Source organism: Chlamydotis macqueenii, chromosome Z (genome assembly GCF_036417535.1).
Source record: "Chlamydotis macqueenii isolate bChlMac1 chromosome Z, bChlMac1.mat, whole genome shotgun sequence".
Classification (NCBI taxonomy): Eukaryota; Metazoa; Chordata; class Aves; order Otidiformes; family Otididae; genus Chlamydotis; species Chlamydotis macqueenii.
The window spans coordinates 63,845,462-63,870,752 of NC_141593.1; the positions used below are offsets into that span (position 1 = coordinate 63,845,462).

The following is a 25,291-nucleotide window of genomic DNA, read 5'->3' on the forward strand; positions in this document are numbered from 1 at the left end:
GAGTTTGCTTTCTGCTTCAGTTTCTTCTTGTGCTCTCGAGACTGACAGGCCTTATCTGAAATGATGGTCACACCTGACAGTGGGATGACAATGAGAAAACATCAAGAATCTACCTTGTAAATTCTGAAGAAGGAAAGAATCGGTTTTAAATATACCTGATTATATTGCTATTAACAAATTACCAATATCTGCACAAACTGGATCTAGTGAATAAATGATAGTGATAAATTAAATTGTAGGTATAAGCTATACATCAGTATAGCCCTTTCATGCCAAAAGAACCCTAGCAGGTTGAAATGAGAGTCTAATCCATTAACACTAAAATGGCTCAAAGCAAAAGGAAAAACTATTTACATGTGCTCAAAGTTATACTTCTTGATTTTACTGCATTAAGAAATTTGCTTCTGAACTCCCTTAAGTTTAAGCAGCATTGCTAAAGCAGAAAGGGAAAAAGTCATTAAAAAGACACCAAAACCAGTTGTGTATATTGCTTAAATTATGCATCAATAAATGTCAAAGGAAGAAATTCAGCTTAAAAAAAAAAAAAGTGAAATGTCTTTGAGTATTCAAGGTCTCTCCAATACCTACAAGAAAAACATGGAACTAAGTAATGTTTCAGTTCTCAGTGAGATCAGTGATCTCTCCTTTCCTCATTTTAGGGCACACCAAAAGCATTGGTTTCATTTTATAGTTACTTGGCACTCCCCTAACCAAGAAATTACCATGGCAACAGAGTATTCTAAATGTTAATTTTTGGTGCTATTTGGCAAGAGAGAGTTTTAAAATTCAAAACACCTGCAGCTGGGTCACATGTTAGCCAGAACTAACAATAGTACATAATCTTTTGAGTGAATAATCTAAGTGAAAAAATGTTTCTGGAACTTCATTACAAATATTTCTCTCTATTATCTGGAATGTCAGCTTAAAAGATCTAATGACTTTTAGATTCTTAGGAAAAGTTAGGAATGGCCAAGTTTACCTTTTTTTTTTTTCTTTTTTAGAAAAAGAATCACTGTATTACAGTACGTATTTTAAACATGTCAAAACATCTGGAAATAGCCAGCCTTAGACTTATTATAGTTTCATATATTTGCATTATAAAACCATACATAAGTAAGGAGGTAAAGGCAGCAAGAACAATGTAAATACATATATGTGGTAAATACATACACGTGGTGTATCAGGGTTTAGTTGTTCAGTTCCAGGACAGTTTTAGAAAAATACTTATCCATAAAAAAGAAAAACTCCACACATCTTAACCTTACAAAAAAAAAAAAAAAAAAGTTCAGTTTTCAGATCAATTTCCTGAGCTGTTTCTCCTCATGGTCACATGAATGCTAACTAGCTCCAGGATAAAAGAGCAAAGTGAGAATGTACAGGAGGAGACAGAGAGATGGGCTACAACAAAGCAGACTACAATCAATGAGCCTTCCCCCTTATTTAATGTAAGGATCAATCCAAGCACAGAATGTACTAAGTAACGCAGAGTTCAGCTACCGTCTGTGCCACGGCATTGTAGCATTAATCTTGCCTTTGCCATCTTCAGCTACACACAGCGAGGTTTGAACCAAGTGGATTCATCTAGGAAAATGTAGACAAGTTCACGAAACCTGAGGTGACTTTTTCTGGATTAAAATATAGCACCTTGCTGCCCAAAGCAGGCAGAACCACCATCACTAGCTGGAGGCACCCACAAAGCAAAACCCTCATGGCCTCTGAGGCCTCTTGGGCACTCACTCAGGTTCCCAAGGTGGGTTACTGAAGAGGAATGGGAAAGAGCACACTGCTCACTTGGACATGTTTCCACCTTCCTCACAGGAAAAGTAACACACAGTCCTTGTGAGTTATGGTCAAACTCTTCCCCCACGGTCTGTCCATGCTGCTTTCTTTGTACTTTCTCAACCGAAGCACTGCAATATGAATTTCTTTTTTTTCAATACAGCATTGTATTTTCTCCTGTATGGAGAACGGTTGACAATTCTACCATAACTTTTCCAAGTGGAAACCACAATGAGTACTCAGGCTGCTAGCAAAGATCATTTTCATCTAAAGGTTTTGAAAAGCAATTTCAAATATCTCAGATAGTTGGGAGGGAGTAAAGCTAGTCTAGAATTACATGCTCACTGCCAAAGACCGAAATTGAATGGATTTACTGCTTCAAAGTCAGTGTCTCACTGTATGGAGTCAGGCTCTATGTGGCACTTCAGAAAGCACTTGAGCTCTCAAGTCCAAACCAGGATCATGAGCTGGCTAGACACATTTCTAAACCCTAAATAAACACCAGTAGTTGTAAACGTCCAGTTAACTGTAATAAACTAGCCCAAAGATGCTATATTATATAAATCAGCACATAGGTCACTACACAGAAATAAAAATTACACGAGTCCTCAAAAGAGAGGGCTACCTGAAGGCGATTTTGGAACCTGCATTTAAGTGATCAGACGGACATGAGTTTGAAAACCCCCAGCTAGCACTCTGCTAAAAATATTTCCATGGAATGTTGCAGGCAGATGTGCACAGCCAAACTCAAATCAATGGATTTCTATGTCTAGGATTTCTTAGTTAGATGAGAGCTCTAGCTAGAAGCCACATGTGAATTTCACACCCTGTTATGCTTTGATTTCACAGGAAGACAGTAATAGTAGAAGCTACAAAAGTGACACAAAAATTATCAGGATGAACACAGGTGAATAAATAATACGAGTAGTAAGGGTTTTTTTCCCTTATCTTCAAAACAGCATATGAAAAAGAGAGTGCTGCTCCCATGTCAACACTACAAATCTGTTACTTGCATAATCTGAAGCCTAACACCATACCTCGACTATAGCGACTCACAAACAGCCTGTGCAATTTTTTGCATTTATTATACAAATCACAAATATTATTCAAACCTGTAGAGTTGAACTGCTATCATGAAAAGAAAATTGTGACAAAACAGGGTATCACACCTTTCATATAACAAAGTTAGAAATGCAACAACAGTGTTTGCAGTATTAATCTGGGAGGTGGTGTGAGTGCTTTGGCTTGAGTTTGTCATGCTTTTTTTTTTTTTTTTCCTTTAAGGATGCACTGTAATGTTGCTACTCACTCTTCTTCCACTTCAAGTAAGGCAGGCACCTTTCTGCAGAAACTGCACAGTTGTTTAAAAAAAGACACAGTCAAAAGATGTTTACAAACTTACACCCTTGTAGTATTTTAAAAACATGACTCAGGTTAACGTAATTTTTAAATATTAACCTCCTTTTATCTAAAAATGAGTTTAAGTAACACTGTTGAGCACTTGCCACCCTTCCACTTACCACAATTCACCAACCACAGTACTAGCCTAACCACCAGCAAGGAGCTAGAACTCTCTCTTCCAACTTCCAACCAGATCAGCAAGTGCTTTAAATGAAAGTTAAATTAATTCTATCTGTCAAAGGCCCAAAACATCAAGGGATGGGCTTGTCTGACAGAACTGAGATGCAAGACTCCTTGCTACATAAGCCAGCAAGAGGTCTATTAAGTACCAACCCCTTTGAAACAGAATGTAAAACTAAAGCATTTGAATAGATATCACTCCATCTTGCAAGAAAAGCAGCAGCAGAACAAGCTGCTGGTAGCTTAGCTGAAATGACAAACCAGTGTATCAGATCATTTCCCTTATTCTACCTCAGTTTGATTGCCTCAGTCTTGGGGTCATCAGTCACTCAAAAGAGTGCACTGTAAAAATGTTTACAAGAGGGGAATGGTAAGACAGTGAATAAACTTTGGTAAACTGTAAATGTAGCACTGTTTCCCTTATATTCTTTTTTATCTTCCCTCATTTACATGTCACTTTACTTCCACATAGCACTTGACATTTGGAATATTCATAGAATCTGAGGGCTCCAGAGCTGGATACAGTACTCCAGGTGAGGTCTCACCAGAGCAGAGTAGAGGGGCAGAATCACCTCCCTCGACCTGCTGGCCACGCTCCTTTTGGTGCAGCCCAAAATGCAGTTGGCTTCTGGGCTGCAAGTGCACATTGCCACCTCATGTCCAGCTTTTCGTCCACCAGTACCCTCAAGCCCTTCTCAGCATGGCTGCTCTCAATTCCTTCATCCCCAACTCTGCACTGATACTAGGGGTTGCTCCGACCGAGGTGCAGGACCTTGCACTTGGCCTTGTGGAATCTCCTGAGATTCAAAGTAACAGACCAGTAAATTGCACTTCAAGAATCCTCATACCATTCTTCTTGCCAACCAGCTGTTCTTTGCATGCTACAGTCCACTGTCAAGGAAATACATCACTTTGGCATTTGTGGATCATTGATCCCTCATCAGCAGGCCTCCACATCCTACGGCCGAACAGTCAGCAGGTCAACTGTCATACTGTCTCACTCAGATTACCGTGCAAGTGTCCTTTGTCATTAAGTAAAATATCAAGATTCATTTTCAAATCACAAAGCTGCTTAGCTCCAGCCATAAGATCAGCGCTAGGGTACTAACTGGGGTGCGATCGGAATGTGGAAATAGGAATAGAGGCAGTCATATGCCGGTTAGCCCTACAAGAATGCACGCTGCTCCTTCTTTTTGTACTGGTAGAAGTCATGTCATATTATTCATGCATCGATTTGTTTTGGAAGTGCTTTGACCAACATCCACTGAAAGCAATTCTTTGCATCCAGAAAGGTGGCACAGCTTATGATAAGCTTTAAAACAAGCAGAGAATCAGCACCTGAGCTGACTCAAAGCTTAAGACGGAAATTCTGAAGACTGCCAGCCAAGCTGATTCTTCTATGCATAATTTAGCTTTTAAATATTTTATTTAGACTTGAAGTTCTTTAAACATTACATCGATTTGTATAACTACTTTTATGCAACACTGATGTTATGATAAATTACTTTATTTACATGCTCAAAAAAATGAAGGAAAACATATCCTATCCCACATTTAAAATATATTGTGTCCATGTCATCTTAAAAGTCCCACTTCCTCAACTTTGTTTCAAAATTTAGATTTTCAGAATTATGCTGCTCAGTGTTTCCAACTGAGTTTAATTAATGATCATATTTTGCCTCCTAAGTCACCAGAGAAAAATCTCAGAGTCCTGAGAGCCAATACATTACAACTTTTCTCAGCTATCCTGAGAGAGTAAACTTTGTATATTCTGGAATTGAATTTGTTAATCTGGTTTCTGAGGAAATCAAGTTTGTCATCACATTGGTTGCCTGTCAGTATCCCTCTGCAGTAACTTTCGGGCTTACTAAACAGAAACCAAGTTTGACAAATCAGCACAGGCCAGAGCTCTTACATATTTTGTGAAAACTGGTAGCCAAGCAGGAGATAAGGACTAAAATTAGCATGCCTAACATGGACAAAACATATAAGCAGAACTGAAATATTTTGCATTTTGGCTGCCAGTTAGTACATGCATTCTCACTCGCCAGCACGTCTGGCTCTGAACCATGCACAGAACACGAGTCACATCTCCTGATCAGCCAAACAGGTGGGAAACACAGGCCATAACTACACTTACTGATCAGCACCCTAAGAAAGCAATGCCAAGGACAATACAGTAAGAAGCTGTAGAGAATGAGGAGTAACTGGGGACACTGGTATGAAGTTTCAAGGAATACTGGACCCAAAACTGCATGATGCCAGGCTTCACTGGAACACACAATACGTTATTCTTAGCACACTCATTGGACTGGTGTTTTTGATCTGGCAACTGAAGCTTAAACAGAAATTAGAACAATGATAGCTTGCTGAACTGGGTAGAAGAAGGAGAGGTGGTTCTGTGCAAAATACTTAATGTAAAGAGACATTTTTATAGTCATTTCAATTACCTTCAGCTTACACTAATCTCACATGCTAAGAAGCCAGAGTAAGAATGGAAAGCCTGTGTAACATTATAGCAACACAACATTTGCCAAACATTCATTTTAGTCTTACCAGAAAATGCACTAATTATTTTTGTGTATCTGTCATTCGACACAACCACTCATTTTGTACTAAGACTCATCCACTTCAAAATTTGTATTTCAGTGTCACCAGATAGTTTTTATTATGCACGCATAAAGGGATCATAAAGGAAAAATGGTTTCAAGTTCATTAAAGAAGTAAAACAAAAGTCATCTATGAACTGTATGAAAATTAAAAATAAAAGTGACCTTATTATGACAAGAAAAAGAAACTTTTTGTTTTAAAATTTAAACTACTTTTCTTCAAACTCCTCCTCAGTGAAGATTGTTCCAGTCCATACATGTAAGAAGAGGAATAAATACCAGAAAGCCAACAGGGAGAAAGGTTCTTTAGGTATATGAAAACTCCTGTCAAAAAAGGAAAGGTCTCCACTATGAACTCCTGCTGCTAAAGTGAAACTCAATATTTTGTTTAATTAACTTTTGGATAGAAGCAAGCCACACCTGAAGTTATACCATGCAACAGTTAAATCTAATTTTCATCATATTAGTAAATATGACCAGTACTGATGCATTTTGGAGGCATAAGCGTCTCTTCCTGTGCTACAGTTCTCACAAGCTGAAGGAATTTCCGTCCTGCAAGTATACTTCAAACTAACAATAAAATTTTCTCCTGTTTCTAATCTGTAACTCCCAATCATGTCTACTTTCTTGTTTGATGCTCAAATACTTCTGAAGCTTAGACAGAAAAATAAATCTGTATAACTAGCATCATAGTATCATAAGAAAAAACCATGACACAGGAAACAAGCAGAGCGCTACATCACAGAATGAAGGAGTATAAGGAAAGTAAGTAACAATGTCTAGTCCAACAAAATGATCAAATAAAAGCTAAATTGAGTGACATTTGGGGGGGGGGAAATAAATCATAAAATTTTTTTTCTATTTCTAGGAAAAAAAGCTGTGGTGATAAACATGTAACAAAAGATTTAACATTCATGTTTTCAAAGGAAGAAAACCTCTGTTAAACAAAGAAAAGAGAGAACAAGAAAACAGAGAAAGAACAGAAAAGGTGTACGTAGTTTTACACTTTCAAAATATTTGGTACCTTTGCATGCCTTCTTGCAAAAACTGTCTCTTCCTTATTTAAAAAATGCTAACAAAAGCAGATTTCAGATTACTTTTACCAATGGACTAAAAAAATCTAGCAGAAGGCTTTTCATGTACCTTATGCAATCCCTAGCACAAGACCACATAGCACCCATATAAAATACACGTATCACAACACATCTAATGAGTACTCCAGCAACTGACAAAAGGCATGGCCTCAGGGACCACACTCTGATAACTATTAATACAAGGGAAATCCAAATTTCCATCACAGATTTTTCTGACTCACACAGGGTGAATATTCAGCCTATGTCAAAGACTACTAAAATCAACAGAATGTAAGGTGAGCTTCTGTTGGCTTCAAACATGCTTCAGTATTATTGGCCAGCCAGACTCTGAAATGGTACACTACTACCCATAAAAAACCTGCTCCACCATTGAGGCCATTTCTGCAATCATGTCTCTGACTTACCTTCTTTATGGGAACTCTTTTCCTCACACAGCAGTTACAGATTAGGCAAAAAAAAAAAAAAAAAGTATCTTAAAAAGTTAGGTATTTCAACAGCCCTATCATATTACTTACTTTTTACTCTTTTTGGAAGGATGGGAAGAATTCTTCCTAGTTGTTTTGGTTTTGTTTAGTGACGGGGGCTTAAGGTGGTAGCTTCTGTAGGAAACTGCTAGAAGTCGCTCCCCTTTGTTTAGTGGACTCGGCCGGGCCTAGGGCGGACCCGCTGCTGGCCAAGGCCGAGCCGATTGGTAGCAGAATGTTCTGTGATAACGCCTCTGTGACAACGTATTTAAGAAGGGGAAAACAGAAAAAAAAAAAAAAAAAAAAAAAAAAAAAAAGATGTGAAGAAGCTGAGCAGTGGCATAGAGGGGGAGGCGCGAGCCTTGTGGGCCTTGCAGGCCTCACCCTCTGGCCTCCTACCGGGCAGCCGACTGGGCCCAACTCGGCCCGGCCTGGCTGCAAGAAGTGGAGAGGAGATGAGAAGTGAATAAGATGTAAAAAGGATCCTGAGAGGCGTCTGCCAGCCTGTTGTGAAGAATTTTTCTTCTGAGAGGAATGGCTGCAGACGCCAAGATCAGTGAAGAAGGAGGGGGACGAGTAATGTGGCTCCTGGCCAAGATTCCCCTGCAGCCCGTGGTGATGACCATGGTGGAGCAGGTTGTCCCCCTGCAGCCCATGGAGGCTCACAGAGGAGCAGAGATCCACCTGCAGCTCGTGGAAGACCCCATGTCGGGGCAGGCAGATGCCTGAAGGAGGCTGTGGCCCATGGAGGGCCCATGCTGGGGCAGCTGTTCCTGAGGGACTGCACCCCATGGAAGAGATGACCCACGCCAGAGCAGTTTCACGCAGGACCGTGGCCTGTGGGAGGGACCCCAGGCTGGAGCAAGGGAGGAATGTGAGGAGTTCTTCCCCTGACAATGAACTGACAATGGGACTGTAAGCCCCATTCCCTCTTCCCCCCTGTGCCACTTGGGGAGGGGGAAGGCAGTAGAGATAATATTAAGCCTGGGAAGAGGGATGGGTGGGGGGAGGTTATCTTGTTCTCTATCTCACTGTCCTGCTGTTTTTAGTAATAAATAAATAGTTTTCTCCAAGTTGAGTCTGTTTTGCCCATAACAGTAACTTTAAGGATTTTCTCCCTGTCGTTATCTCAAACCTCGAGCCTTTTTTTTATATTATCTCTCCTTGTTCTCTTAGAGGGTGGGAGGAGTAAGAGAGAGACTGCGTAGTCTGGCTGCGACTGAGGCTGAACTAAACTCTAGTGGGAATGGAGAATTACCTTGCTACACCAGTTAGTGTTCTTTATTCCCTGAGAACAGCTTTTTTTTTTTTAAATATCTATTTCATGATGAGATTTTTTCATGAACACCAATGCATGGGAAAGTCAGTGTTCAAGGGAAAAAAAAAATTCTAATCATCCACGTTCTTCCTGGAAGTTTCTTCACGACATAAAACAGAAACTGAGGAAAAGGACAAGTATGAAAAGCAGAAGGAATAAAAAGCTTGAAATATCCCTGCCAGATGTCTGACACACACCATTATTTTGTTTAGAAACTATACTTTCAAGCAATTAGTTCTCCATCAAGCAGTCGCCAAGACATCAGATCTAAACAAGGTTGTGTAACTACCCCACTATTAGTTACTAACAACTTAGCGCAGTGCTCCAGGTTCCTGCAAAATCTTCACTGTAACAAAGCAAGCACTCTCATATTGCTCATCTATTTTAGGTACGGTACGTTTATTGTCCAGCCATTTAGAACTTCTCTGCTACAACATGTGCTGGTTCTATTAGCGGATTCCCTTCTTCTGAAGCTTGCTACTTTGTTCAAGTATCCAGCTTTTCTATACCAACCACACATTTCCTCATCTTACGAGCTGTTTGCATTCCTCATACTATTTCCTCTTGTCCAACACGCATCATTTCCCACCTATCATTTTTGACCACTGCAATATTTAAAGAACTATCAGCTACCTCTGTCTTTCTTTCCTTTGACCATTCTTGTTATTTCTGAACTGTTTCACAAGCAAGCAATCACCTTAACTGCCCTTTTACTTTTTATCGTCTGGAATTACTATTTTATTATGCAACTAAGTGTAAGTTATGTTCTCCTGCTCCTATGCCGCTCACTTTCTTTGCACCAGTCCCCCAGCAATTTTTGCCTCTGAATGAAATCCTTTAGTCATTCCTTTGAACCAGTTGCTATTCAAAACAATTCTTAACAGCCTCTCATGCAACCAGTCTCCAGTCACTCATCACTTCCTGTATTAGCATATCTGTACATGACCTCAGACTTCTAACATGCGTTCATAAAACAGCAAATAGGAATCATAGAATCATTTAGGTTGGAAAAGACCTTTAAGATCATCAGGTCCAACTCTAAATCTAACACTACCAAGTCCATCACTAAACCATGTCCCTAACTGCCATGTCTTAAATAATTTCAGGGACAGTGACTCTATCACTTCCCTGGGCAGCCTGTTCCAGTGCTTGAGAACCCTTTAGGTGAAGAAAATTTTCCTAATACGCAATCTAAACCTCCCCTGGTGCACGTAGAAGCCATTTCCTCTTACTCCATCACTTACTACTTTGGAGAAGAGACTGATGGCCACCTCACTGCAATCTCCTTTCATGTAGTTGTAGAGGGTGGTAAGGTCTTCTTTGGATGCATTCAATAGCACTTCTATGTCTTTCTAGTACTGAGGGGCCCAAACCTGCACACAGTATTCGAGGTGTGGCCTCACCAGTGCTGAGTACAGGGGCACAACCACTTCCGTATTCCTGCTGGTCACACTGTTCCTGATATAAGCCAGGATGCTGCTGGTCTTCTTGACCACCCGGGCACACTGCTGGCTCATATTCAACTGGCTGTCGACCAGCACCCCCAGGTCCTTTTCCGCCAGGCAGCTTTCCAGCCACTCTTCCCCAAGCCTGTAGCATTCCATGGGGTTGTTGTGACCAAAGTGCAGGACCTGGCACGTGGCCTTGTTGAACCTCATATAGTTCAGCCCAGCCCATCAACCCAGCCTGTCCAGATCCCTCTGCAGAGCCTTCCTACCCTCAAGCAGATCAGCACTCCCACTCAACTTGTGGGATGTTGCAGATGTTGTCTGCAAACTTACTGAGGGTGCCCTCGATCCCCTCGTCTAGATCACTGATAAAGACATTAAAACAGAACTGGCCCCCATACTGAACCGCGGAGAACGCCGCTTGTGTTCAGCCACCAACTGGAGTTAACTCCATTCACCACAACTCTTTGAGCCCCACCATCCAGCCAGTTTTTTACCCCTCAAAGACTATGCCCATCCAAGCCATGAGCTGCTGTTTCTCCAGCAGAATGTTGTGGGAGACCGTGTCAAAGGCTTTCCTAAAGTCTAGGTAGACAACATCCACAGCCTTTCCCTCATTCACTGAGCAGGTCACCTTGTCACAGAAGCAGATGAGGCCAATCAAGCAGGACTCTTATAAGCTCATGTTGACTTGGCCTGATCACCAGTTGCCCTGTATCCTGTATGTGCCGCATGATAACACTCAAGATGTCCTGCTCCATAGCCTTCCCTGGCACGAAGGTCAGGCTGACAGGCCTGTAGTTCTCCAGATCTTTCTGACCCTTCTTGTAGATGGATGTCACATTTGCTAACCTCCAGTCAACTGAGATGTCCTCGGTTAGCCAGGACTGCTGATAAATTATTGAAGTTCATTTGGTGAGCACTTCCACCAGCTCCCTCCATACTTTTAGGTGGATCCCAAGAGTATAGCTGAAAATAATGAAGACAGCATCTCAAAATTTTTACTGTGATAACAGGCTATTTACCTGATACATCATAATCGCTACAAATGTCATGGAAAATGTTTCCCTAACCACTTAAGAGATTCAGATATCCACACTCAGCATTATGCCAATGATATACCGCATATATTGCTCATATAAAGATCCCATTTCTGTTTGCCCCACTCCACCATTAACTTTCCATAACTTTTTTTTTTTAAAGAAGTAGGCTTTCTTGTGAACACTGTCAAGACAAAATAAATATCATGTTAATATTTTTAGTTTAAAAAGCACTAAGAATTATACCTTGAGGAATAAGTTTTGTTTTTCACTGGTCAATTTTATCTTGCTGGCTAGTTTTCATTCTCTGTTGAAGTTATCAAGGTCAGAATCTAGGGAAATGAGCTAAGAACTCCTGAATTGCTGAAGGAAAAAAAAAAAAAAAAAAAAAAAAGACCAGAAATGACAAAGGGATAAACACAATTTTATAGCCATTTTAAAGCACGTTTGGAGATTTTAATTTGAAACGAGCTTATTCTCATTATTATAGTTATTTGGAAGCTGAATAAGCCAAATCATAAGATGGTACTCTTTTTCTAAAATAGCTTCCAAACAAAGAGCTATTCCAAATCCACTGCTTACATTTGCACATTACCTTAACACACAGTATCTTTTAGGAGAAAGATAAGCACTAATTCCAACATTTGACTCATTAAAAAAAAAAAAAAAAAAAAAGGGAAACAAAAGTCTCTCACATTTTACTCCTTATTCTGAGCTCACGCTCCAACCGAATGAAGTATCACTCATTTCTGCTCCTAGTCAGGGTAATAAGGTTTTGAGATTGAACTCTTTCACATTGTATCTATTTTAAAGACCTTGCAATGTAACTTTTCAGCTTGTATGCTAAGCTGCTATACAGCTGCTATATCTTAAATTGAGAGTTGTCCAATTCAACTGCTGAGTGCCGCTTTATATCCAATGTTTGCTTGACCATAGATAAAAATAATTTAAACAAGTCTACAAACACAGAATAAAATAGCTTCCAGCATAACCGGATGAATCCAAGCAGATCTTTAGATAGTACACTCAGATTTCTGAATTAGAGTCCCTAGCTTTTTTTTTGGTGTCATGGAGATCTTAGTATAAGTCAACCGATTATTTAAATTGAAGTTCTCTAAGAGTCAACACATAAATACGCTGTTGAACCAAATTTTGACCCATTTACTCAACACAAAAATTAGAGAATAGAAAAGCATGACTAAGTCAAGTGCCTACAGAACAGAAAATACACCAGAATAAAAACGAACAGAATATTTGCGTTCTAAAAATATGATAACTGATTTTCATTCTAAGTAGCTAGTTTTGAATATATATATATGCACACACACACTTAATTTGGTATTAAATGCCATATGGATAAATATGTATAATTGTGACCTATTTTTGTAAAGGAAATAATGTAATGGCATTTTTCTCATATAAAATCAGCTCAAGGATTTAAAAACATTTTACCTTATATGATTTAAAGAACCATAAAAAAAAAAAAAGACACTGAATTTAGCACCTGGGCACTTCTGTGCTCAAAACTCTAACTAAAAAAACTTTTCCCTTAATGGCTCTTCACTACTGACCTCCATAGCATAAGACAAACTGAAATGAATTTTATCATAGCCATAGCAACTGGCAATGTGCGATGAATTCACAATTATTTACTACTCTCCTTTTAGGAACTCTCCCTTCCCCAAGCCCCCAAACTCCATCGTGAAAAAATCCAACATTGCCCCTTCCCTTCTACACCCGTTTCAGCCTTGCTTCCTTCTTCATTTGGCAGCAAGCTTTGGCCCCTGCAATGCAAAGGTTGCAGAAAGATGTCTGCAATGACAGCAGTAAGCAGTTCAGCACATTTACTGTAACAGAACCATTTTTAAAAATCGTATTTTATGCATGCATCTATACTCATACATTACATCTGATAAAAGACTATACTGTGCACAGCAAGTACCTCTCAGTTCCTTTAAAATAAAAGTTAAAGTTTCCCATGACTGTGTTTGCATGTTTTTTTCATTACTGTACACTACCACACCAAGGAACCACAGATGTTTTGTTTTATGAGAGCATCTTACTAGCCTACGTGGCCTACCACACACACTTTATATAAACCACTTGAGCTAAGGAAAAGTTTTCATTTCTGTCCTGAAGTACAGTAGTTTGATAACAGCTGTACACAATATCACCAGAAGCAAAAAACTGCATAGTTTGCCACGTTTAATTGCTTCAGTAATCTGCCGCAACAAAATCTGTGTGAATAGCAGATCAGAATTTGCTGGTAATATTAGTATAACTGATGATGTGGCAACTCTAGAAACAGCTGCTGGAACAGTTCCTAGGGAAAAAAAAAAAAAAAAAAAACATAATTCCTCAGAATTCTATCTCACAGAGTATAAGTTTGGAAATTTCATAAGCTTTCAAAAGACCTTTTCCTTAGGACATTTACATGGTCTGTAAAAGAATGTCAGTAATTTAACACTTCAACTGTTCTAAGCAGAATTCAAGTCCAATCTAGCACAATTTTCTTCTCCTTCAAGGAACTGTTGTGCTTACAATTATTAGTAACATAAGTAATGCAAGAATTTTTACATGCATTTCTATAGAGCTAAAATGACTGCTGCCAAGTATTTCAGAGTGCTGCCAAGTATTTCAGAGTTTAAATAAAAAGTCCTGTTTGCTTTCTAAGTTTGCACTGACTTGTAATTTACAGCAAAAAGTAGTGATTTGCCAGTATACCGAGAAATAAACTCATGGAACAGATTAGCTATTTGGTTTTGAATTGTGCAGAAATGTATTTCTTTCTCAGTTCTCTTAATTTGTTTCTACATCTTTCCAAGACTTCAGACCAATTTCAGTGACATATAAGAGACTGTATGACCAGCATCAAGGAAGTATTTAAGACCACATGCAAGCCAGGGATACGCAGATCTTGGCAGTGACAGAATTCATCCACAGCTTCAATTTTGACCATAAAGCATCCTAGGCACTTGTACTTTTTCAAAACTATTTAAGTGCTAACCACTTTACCTCAAAAATAATTTTGAAGTGGTCACAGATGAACCTAAACCTGACTTAAGTTGCCCAAGAGACAGAGTCTCTCTGATACAGCTTAACCATACCGGCAGGTAGCTCAGAACAGTACCAGAACTAGTGTCCGCCACCTGAGGAACTGTCTAGATGTTGGGGCACTTAGCAGATCCGAAAAACCTAAAATTACAGACCTTCTTCAATGTGAGCGAGTCTAGGGCAAATGCTTCTACTTCAAGAGACTGGCTTGGCCAGCATGCTGGATAGGTGCTGGAACAAACAATGCTTATAAGCAAGAGACAAAACAGCAAAACTGAACTCATCTGCAGACCAGCAAGAATAATTTCCTCAGGGGTAGAGAGTTCTAAGTTCCAGTATTTCCTTTAAGGGAACTCATGTATTTTATGTTAATTGTTGGATAAGCAGCCTTTTGGAGCACTGCCAAGGACTTTTCCTACGGAAATACTCTCACTGCTGAAATACATGACCAGGCTGCCCTCCCTCCATAAAGTCTACCTTCTTTAGTGGACAGTAGCCCCGCATTCGTATTTTTTAGTATTTGTGATTAGTGCACTCTGCTGGTCATTGAGATCACAGGATTCAACTCATCTCAGACTGACAGAACTTATACACCAGCCTTCTCAACTACTGGAAAATTTTCCAACAACTAAGTCATTACACAAAAAAACCACAGCATTTTCCCCATCAGAGAGAGGCATTTTGAATTATGAGCAATAAGACATCTCACAGCTCAGTCCAATACTGGATCACTGGTCAGATACCTCACCTCATGTCTCACCTCCCCTTTGGGCAGCTATGAAGTCAGCTCAGAACAATATTAAATTGCCCAAAAGGAACTCCCAGATTCCCACATAGCCGAGGGGATAGCACATGAAACAGATCTTTGAGGGTAGCTACTCTATTTCAAAGCAAAGTCTAGATCACTGCACCTGGCTGGCTGCCCAGTATTTCTGACTGCTTTAAAGACTGTAATGCCTACAGTACTCAGCCACTGTCATTTTGAAAGTTTCCATCTAGGATTCTTTTTTTATCACTGGTAAAGAAGCTCCAGGAACGCAATTAAAAATAAGAAAACATCTCTTAGGTAACACTAGCCATTTGGATACAATACACTAAAAAACTGAATGCTCACATCAGCTTGCTCATGATAGTGAAAAGTAATTTTAAGGAAAAACCAAGAAAGAATGCGAGAGTGCTCATTTCTGTGATTACTGTGTGAAATACAACTCCTGCAAATTACATTTTGCTGTACTTATTACTGGACTGCAACTTGTTTTAAGAGTTCTTCTGCACCAGGTAAGAGACCAGTTGTTCCCCCCCCACCTTGATATAGCCCTGGTCACATTTTCCAAAAATAAATACAAACTTACTTAGGTATAACAGTGAAACTACAAGATTCTTCTTTCAAGCCAGTTTGTAATTACTCAAAAATTAACTCATTATGTAACATTATCAAGATCAGACAAATGTAAGGGCTCCTTTGGCTTCCTCTTTGAATCCTCTAGGTTTCCTTCCCTTATAGCCTTGACCACGCATTAATTTCTGTAACATGAACACCTGCCAGAGAACATAACCGCACATCATATAATCATTCTGACTACTTTAGGTTTTGCTGGTTGAACACTCTCCCCAAATCTTACACTAACTTCACAGATATGCCGCTGCTTAAAGAGAAACACTTAATTGGGATTAAGAACAGCACAGATATACCATCCCACCAAGCCAGATGAATAGCTTGCTGTGGCGGAAGGGGGACAGTCTGTTTCCACCCCTCCTCCACTCCCCTCCCATTCATCCCTGGTCTCATGTTGCCACTGCTCTCACTTCCTGTAAGACCCTGCTACCTTAAATCAGTAGCAGAAAACTACCCTAGCAAAAAATTCATTCTGCTCACAGAAAAGAGAGGCAGTACCGTGTAGCTTGAATGTGTGAGGAGCAAGGAGAGTGGGAAGCCCCAGCTTCAGAAGCAGTGAGTCCAGCTGCCTGAAAACCACAGTCAGAGAATCACACTCCCTTTGGAGGGCGCATCACACGTCTGAGACACCACACACTGAACAGCAAAGCAACTCTTAACAAAAAGCCTTATATGAAAGGCATTTCAAAGTTAAAAAACTGTCCCAAGTTTCCGTAGTCTAAAATGTGGGGAAAACGTGTCATTAATAAAGTCTTGAATTGTATGTCTAAATTGTCATCTTAAGTCAATGAAAACATAGACATGCATATTACATTTGAGTGACGTGGCAGTCACAATGCGAAAGAAGGCTGAAAATAAAGATCTTAGGTAACTGCAAATAAATACCATGGAGAAGTCTTAAAACTCTCTTTGTACAGAATGTTTATCTGAAAACCTGTGATAATTCAATGATAAAAAAACCAAAAACCATGATGCAGTTCCTGGCTATACAAAGTCAATTCAGCTTCAAGAGGAATGCATAACCCTCTCAAATTCCTGACTCCCCATACTTCAGTAATTCCACCTGATATCCCAGTTAGATCATGGTTTTTTCACTGTTATACAGAAACTTTGGCCAGCACAAGAGATTTATTTGCCAGCTACCTGGCCTTTCAGCAATTTGTGAGTGAAGGTATGTGTAAATGCAATTTCAGTAAATGACTTTCTATTTATGTTTGTTATCATAGCTATGTCTGACCCCATCACAACAAACACAACACTTAACCGTGCTACAGCAGGCCAACCCAGCCTTCACATAAGCATCTCCAAATATACATTTACTTCTATTCACACTGTGATAAAAGACGTGAGTTTCTCAAAATCTAGAAAAAGAGCCTGAGTATTGTCACACTGAGTATCACAACACAAAGAGTTGGGACCCAAAACACTATTGAAAGGAATCTACCACCTTGAGCTCCATTACTAAGCTCCCTACATAAATTTTTTAAAATCCACACTTTGTTTAGCAGACTGAAATACGTGTGCGCACATATATCACTCTGATAATACACTTTTGTCTTGACTCTACCTTTTAGGAAAAAAAAAAGAACATTTCAATCGTGGATGACAAGCATTATGTAGACTTCAGCTTTTATTATCTAAAAACCACAGCTTTGCAAATAAAACTCAACCTTTCCTAATTCAGTAAGTGGTCTGTAACATTTTTATAGAGAGAAATTATTTTGGATGCATGCAATCAATTACTAAATTTAAAAAAAAAAATACACCTGATACTGAAGTTTCCATACTTAAACAAGTTTGGCAAATTCAATTCATATGTCCCATGGACAGAAACAGCTCTTAAGTCTGAGAAGATCTAATTTTGCTTTACATTCTGTCTTTTTCTGAAGAACTGTTTGCTCATTCCTCAATCAAATAACGTTCCTTTTTTCATACATTGTTACAGGAGTAACTCTTTGGTGAAAGACTATGAATCACTGCCTGAACTTGATCAACCAAAAAAATCCCTACTTCAACAATGAATGAAATACTCTCTTCTTTTTTTGGTGATTCACTGTCATATTTCAATGTGAAATCACTCACATTTGACCTTACATTTGTTAACAGCAAGGACTAAAAGCTTGTAATGAACTACTAAGTCAATATTTATATTTTATGTAATATCAAACTACATTTTTTTTCTGACAACCAGGCCACCTCTCACTAAATTCTTGATGTGCAATCAACCTCTCTCAGAGTTACTATATGCCTAGAACATAAAACTTCCTTTAAATAGAAATGTAATGTAAGAATGCTTGTATAATCAGTCATTTTGGTTCTGCTGATGACAAATAGTAACTTTAACCATACTGTGAGTTATCCATGAATTCCGGACACGCAAATTCCATCTGCAGGAGCTGATACAATACATGCTTCGCAGAATTTTCAGCTGTTCTTTAGGTGCTGTAGCAACAGTTTAAAGAGGTTGGTTTAGCTGTGTCAGACTTATTATACACAATGACTCACAAATCTGTGCTCAAAACCTGTCACATGTGAAACACACTTAACTTATTTAATCCATGCTATAGAGCAGGAAAAAAAAATCTGAAAGAATATGAAAGAATAGACTTCTTACAGAACAGGAAAAAGTCAGCTCTAATCCATTCATTTCTCATTCTCAGTCCCTCCACCTCCAAGAAACCAGGGCAACATCATATCTTTACTATCCAGGAGACAGGCAGCTGAGACTTTGGTTTGGTAGGCTTTTTGGACCTGCGAAACTTCAGTGTGAACACAAACACTTTAAGATATGACACGATACGACGATGATACGACACTCTGCGACAGGATGCTGAACCAAGGCACACATGTCGACAACCAGCGCACCCCAAGAGATGGTTTATCTTCACACGACAGATCTTCATTTTCAACACAGACCCCTTTCGCTCAGAGACAGCACGGTGCGCAGCGTTTCTCAGGGGGACGGCCGCAGCCGCCTCCCGCCACATGGCGACAGCCGCGGCCGAAGCGCCCCGCGGCCTCTCCCACCGCCCCAGGCTGCCACGCCGGCCCCAAGAAGGGCAGGGTCCGGCTTGGCCCGGCCCGCTCGCAGGGTGACACTCCGCCGCCCCACTCTGCCACTTCCCTCCTCTCCCGGTGCCCCGTCCCCGTCCAAGGGCCGCTGCCCCCACCCGCCCCGCCGGGCCCTTCGCGTACCCGGCCTCCCCAGCCGGAGTAGGCCGCCGCCGGCCTTCTCCGACCGGCGCCCCAGAGGATGCGGGTGCCGGTGGCTCACCTCGTTGTTGAGGTTCAGGACGGGGGCCATGGCGCCGGTCCTCACCACCACCTCCTCGCCGAGCTCTCCCCACGCCGTCGCACCGGCAGCACGAAGCGAAACCCCGCGCATGCCCTAAGCCTGCCGCGGCAGGACCCCGCTCCAGGCGGAAACTCGATGGTTACGGCCTCTCTAGGCCAGCTCTCCAAGGCCTCGGTCCTCCGACTCCGCCCCAGCCGGCCGGCTTCCGGCTGTCGGGGGAGCGCATGTTGCTCCGCTGCGGTCCCGCCCGGGATCACGGCCTTAGGCGGGCGGCGGGGCCTGGGGGTCGCGCACGCCCCAGCCGCACCAGCCCGGAGTCCCGTTTCCGTTAGAAATGAGAGTGACGAGGGTTTTCGCGGGTGACGGGGGACGTGGGCAGGAGGAGGATGCGAGCGGCCTGACCGGCCTGCGGCGCCCCGGGGGCGGAAAGGCGCGCCCCTCGCCCGAGGCTGGGCGTGAAGTTCCCCGTTGCTGGGCCGCGTTTTGTGCTGGTGCATTGCATCGGCAGCTGGCTGAATCGAAGACTTGAGAAGGTGTACGCCTCTGAATCCTTACGCTAGAGAGGCTGCTGCACGTCCGGATCGTTTATAATCTTAGAAATAACCTGAGTTTCTTGGTGTTTCCATCTTGTTGCTGCCGTTATCGCTGTAGCCCGAAAAAAAAGTTACATGAGTAAATGGTGAGCAGTGCCGTATGTCAAGACTTTGCTTTATCCCCCCACTCCCAGCCCCTTTTCTCTTTGACACAGAAACATTTTAAGCCACTTTAAAACTGTCAGATTGATTTTTTACACATCTGCAGAAGGCAGAGTATGGACTATGCAGAAACCAAGTTGTTTGAAGCTTTAGCTCTGTAAAATTTTATGTACACAATTAATTTTAAGTAGCTGAAGTGAAGTGGAGCCGAGCATGCCTTTTGAACTTCACAAGATCTCAGTTTGAAAAGTTTGGCAAAGTTTCATCAGAACTTTTCCCCATTATTTCCAGTTTATTGTTCCAGAAAGAATTGTTAATTTAAATTGTTACATATATTTTTCTAGTTTACTGAAATGGGACTTCTGCAATACTTAAGCCTAAATGTAAGCAAGTCTTAGCATGTCTAGAGAATGAATCAGTTATTGTTTCACATTATTGTTTGTCTGTTGCAGTACTCAAAAGAACTGAGATCATATTTGAAAAAATGCTTTAAATATAAATCCTTTTTGTTTATACAAATAAAACCAGTTTCAGGAAATTCTTTGGACGTTCACCAGCAATTAGCTGGCCCCTGGATGGCACTGTTGTGCCTGGAATTCTTCTGCTTTGAAGTCTAAACATTTAAATAAAAGCAACTGTTGTCAGCTGTGTCTGTAATGCATTTTGTCTGCAGGATCTAGCATTTAGATTTTGTTGTATTTTAATATTTCATTTCTAACTGGTGGTCAACCATCTCCTGTAAGTGAAGTGCAGCTAAATTGAGAGAAGGAGTTAAAGAAATTTTAGTACATATGGCATTGATTAATTATGGCATTGATTAATTATTGCTGTGCATACTAAGGAATCAAGTTGATAAATAGTGCTTAATGTTTTGCTAACTACTTGCTTAACAATTTGCTAACCATTGTGCAAACTATCTGAAGCAGAAAGTCTTGCAATTCTTCAGGAAAGACAGTTCCTGGTAAGGACTAGGGGGTCGCTTCAAGAACCAGCTAAAACCGATCCTGCAGCTCGAATGAAAGCCAAGGGATAACTGAGTTTGCGCAAGAACAAAAGGTTACTAGCGGTGACGAAGAGGAGTCACCTGCCTTCATCTCCACGACCCCGAGGACCACCACCAGGAGGCACTGCGCAAGCGCAGACAGGAGGAGTTTATGAAAATGACCCCTCGGGACTAATTTTAATATGAAGCGGGGATAGGTCATGCATATGTATAGGCGTAATGCGAAACTTTATGTATATGTAACACTTGGTTATATAAATTTGAAGTGAGTTGCTGCATCAGGTGCGCACTGTTTTGGTGGGACTACCCCCCGCCCCGTGCTGCCCGGCGCTGAATAAACATCCCTACTTTACAATCTTATAGATTGTGGAGTCCGTTTTCCGCACGTCAAAATCACCTTTGGCTGTAATTTTTATAAAGTCTTACATGCAACTGGGATGGCTAATCTTTCGAAGTAAGACTTTCAAGTTCCATTTAGGATGTTTCAGAAAGTGGTACTGGTTGTTCTATAGCAGATTAAAATTCATTTGAGCCAACTGAAACTACTTTGAACCCATCCCTTCATAATGTAGTAAGGGAATTTTATTCCAACATGAGCTGAATTTCAGATTAAACATGTAGTTGCTGGGAAGGCTTGGCTCTAACTGCAGGTGAGGGATGTTTACCACAGCTGCTGTTTTGGAAAAATTCTGACTTGGGCAGTTATATCCAGCCTACCATCATACAGTATTATTTGCTTTTTTGTATGACTGATGGCAAGCAGCTATAGGGTTGTACATGAGAAATAGCTGCATTTGATTATGTCTGCATATAAAGCAGTCTTGGATGTGATGCACTCAATACCATCAGTATATTTTTAAAAATTAAAGAATATGATCTCATATCTAGATTGGATTTGTACACAGTGTAAAATTGGATTCAGAAACTCAATAAGGAAGGATTTTCCAGGGAAAATAAAGAGGTGCTTCCCTTTGTCTTGATCTTTCATGCAAAACTAATTCCTAGATATGCCAGTCTTAAATTTCATTGTGCACCTTAGCAAACAGAAAAACAAAAGTGGGACCAGGGAGCCAGCCAGCCTGGCCTCACATCAATTAGAGTTGTTCTCTGTCTCTGTAGCCTACCGGGTCATAACTTCAATTTTCCTTTCCATTTCCTCTGAACACTGAAATAACTTGCTTTGGAAGTTTCTCGTAGACCCTGATGACATACTTCTGGCCCTTCTTCATACAATAATTTTGTTTTCTTTTTACTCATTCAGTCACTGATGAAAATACTTGTTTTTGTTGCTTTCATCTCTTTAAACCTCAGTAGCCTCCAGAGTTTAGAATTGCTGTGTCTCACAGCTGGTTCATTGGCTCTTTGTCATACTGGTTTTTGACTTAAATTCATTCTAAGTCAAGATTTTCTTGTCAGCTTGTCACAGTCACGATGCTTTGAGGCATTGCCCCATATAACACTTCAATATTTTGATGCTTTGTTCTGACCTTTCTTCCTTTCATGTCAGTATTTCACTCAGATATTTTGGCATGCTTTCTCAGTGTTTGAACACATTTTTCTGGACCATCTTCTCTACTTCGAGAACAGCTGGCTGTGTGTGCACGTGGCAGGGCAGCATGTATATGTTGCAGAACAATACAGGGGAGTAAGAGTGGTAAGCTGTTTAAGGAAAAAGGAGGTTATGACTGGATCCCCTTTGTCTCGGCATTCTCCAGCTTTATGTGATGTGGTAGCAGCTGTGCAGACCATCTTGCAGCTACATCTGACCTTGATCCTAGAGGCCATGCATATGTCATATTTTTAAAGAAGTTTCACAGAATAAAAGCAGCAATTAATGTTCACTAGATGTTGAGGACCACAGAACCAGAACATGTTCTGCCCCTTGTAGCTTCCTGTGTAGCAGCTTGTGCTCTGACTTTTCCCAGAGGAGTTTCTTTTTATTGATACCGAGGCACCTGTTCTGAGCTTGCTCCCTTTTTTTCTATTGGAAATTATATTGTTTTTTTTTTTTTTTCTTGAAATTGTAGTAGAACATAAAGGATCTGACATTAGGATCTCTCTTTTTTTTTTGCTTAGCTCTTTACATATGGGTAGTAAGAGAAAATTTCAGCACCACATTACAAACCACTGAAATAGCCAGGTGAACTACTGAAACTACTTCTTGTAAAAGGAAAATGTAGGATGTAGGCATTATGATGGCGATTTATGATGGGTTGCAGAAGGAAACAATCTGCATTATACATTTAAACTTAATGTCCCAGTTGGTTGGATTTCACCACATCATCTTTCCAAGTTCTGTTTTACATATACATTAAGAATTCAGAAATTTTTTTGAAATACAAGTGCTCACAGTGTGGCTGAGTGCTGAGTGGACTTTAAGTAGGATGCAATCTCAAAGTTCATTTTGCTTCTTTATTAAAGGAGGGATGTGATCACTTAGCATAGGAATACATTGATTTTCACTGAAGAGCATGTTTTAGTGTGTACATAACAAAGTAAGCATGTACGAAGACAAAAACTTTGAGAAGTGAAGAAAGCAGTAAGGAAAATAAGTCTGCAATTTTTCTATTCTGTCCTAAAAGTCAAAATAACTGATTTCAATACATGTTTGTAGACTACTAAGGAATTTTTTAATATATATTTTTCAGTCTTCGTCTTAGGTGAATAAGAATTCACATTTCAATACAATAAATTATTTACCAGATTTGTTACCGAAATCCGGAATAAAACTCCTTAACAGCAATGAGAAGTTAAGAAGCAGGCACTTCTGTATTGCAGCGCTGGGCGCACGGGGGATCGCTCCACCTAGCGTGCGCACCCATTTGATCAACAGCACGGGTTAAATACACATTAATTATACATATTCATTAAATTCCAAGAAATAATATGCATAAACATAAATTTTCTGAGAAACCATTACATCATTTCCCTACCCACTCGCGCATGCCCAGTCTTTTGAGTCGAGGGTCTTTTGGTGGTCTTGGTGGTCGTCAAAACGCCCCCTCCTTGAATTCGCTGGTCAAACTCCTCCTTGAAATCTCCATATATGGTCTTGAGAACAGGTCGCGATGCTCCTTGGTTTTCCTGGCTCCAAAGTGATGGCTCAGGGCCTATTTCTGCAGGTGGTGTTTGGGGGTGTTTGGGACTTACCATTGTATTAAAGATATGCTAGGCTAGCTTCTAACAAATGCGTATTATAATATCTCTAGGGTCCCACTCCCTCTAAGGACAAATAGATTTCGTATAAAACTTAACCTATGTGACTACAGTTCTACAGTTAGCAAGAATCACCTCATACTGATATTTAATTTTCAACATTTATGTCATGTAACAGATTCACTGTGTATTCATATATGGCTTGTCTGTGTGTCAAAAACAAGGTCAATTGCATTTTCATAGAATCATAGAATGGTTTGGGTTGGAAGGGGCCTTTAAAGGTCATCTAGTCCAGCCCCCCTGCAAGGAGCAGGGACATCTCCAACCAGATCAGGTTGCTCAGAGCCCTGTCCAGTCTGGCCTTGAATGTTTCCAGGCGTAGGGCATCCACTGCCTCTCTGGGCAACCTGTTCCAGTGTTCCACCACCCTTATTGTAAAAAAAAAAAATCCTTATATCTAGTTTGACTGATAAAGAGCATATTCACTGGATTTTTTTTTTATTAATATCATTAAATTAGTCATGTTATAGTAACTGCACAGCATTCACAAAACACACTCTTACAGAAATAATGACACTAGCATTTTGCAGCATGTTGGCTTGACTGGAATAAGATCTAGCTATAACTGGGCTCATACATACACATATGGCATAGTAGATTCTGTGTGTTTATAATATGAGAAGCTTAATGAAAGCATCTCACATGTTAAGCATAATCTTTTTTTTTTTTTAATTTGATGGACTAAGACTTGGTAAAAAATTAGAATGTTATATATGAGAGAGTCTAGAAACATTCCACCGGAGAAGCAACATTGTCTGGTATAGCAGTTTTTGCAGCTGCTTTGCCAGCAGTGGATTTCGTCAATATATCCAACTGAAATTGCTATTCAAAGGTATTGCAGAACAGTGGCAGTAATCACAAAAGCATAGAGCAAAACTTCTTGAGAGAAAGGTGCCAGCATTTTAATAATGTTTCTAAGACAGTAAAAATCCTATTTCAAAATATATTAGATATGCTTTTTCAAATAATACTAAGAAATCAAGATACTTTAAAGTATAAAAGTAGTTTGACATTGTAAAAGACTGTGTCAAAAATTTGTCTCAACATTGTTGAAACAGTGGGCCACCACCTGAGCAATGGCCTCCTGTTATCTTGCAAGGCAACTCCTGTGGTCTTGCAAACCTGAATACAGAGCTGGTTCCGAGAAATCTAGCCCTACCCCCCGGCATGCGCCCAGAGATACATATCACCTGGTAATGGATCACCCGGTAACGGGCATGCATATCACCACCAGGTGAGGGGTGCGGCTAGGAAAACCAGCTCTCAAAATACAATGAAAACAACCAACATAAAAAGGGA

The 25,291-nt window shown here is 40.4% G+C and overlaps 1 protein-coding gene across 2 annotated transcripts in view; it reads right to left on the reverse strand.

The window, feature by feature from the left end:
* The window catches only part of SRFBP1 (serum response factor binding protein 1), an 81,002-nt gene extending 61,747 nt beyond the window's left edge, over positions 1-19,255 (reverse strand). The window contains exon 1 of one of the 2 annotated variants that reach the window (XM_086770865.1): positions 19,058-19,255. In XM_086770865.1, the coding sequence (XP_086626991.1) occupies positions 19,058-19,168 (111 nt within the window). In that variant the 5' untranslated portion in view covers positions 19,169-19,255. The remainder of the gene's footprint in view (positions 1-19,057) is intronic. The other variant, XM_086770864.1, reaches the window with a different exon arrangement.
* Positions 19,256-25,291: the final 6,036 nt, after the last annotated feature.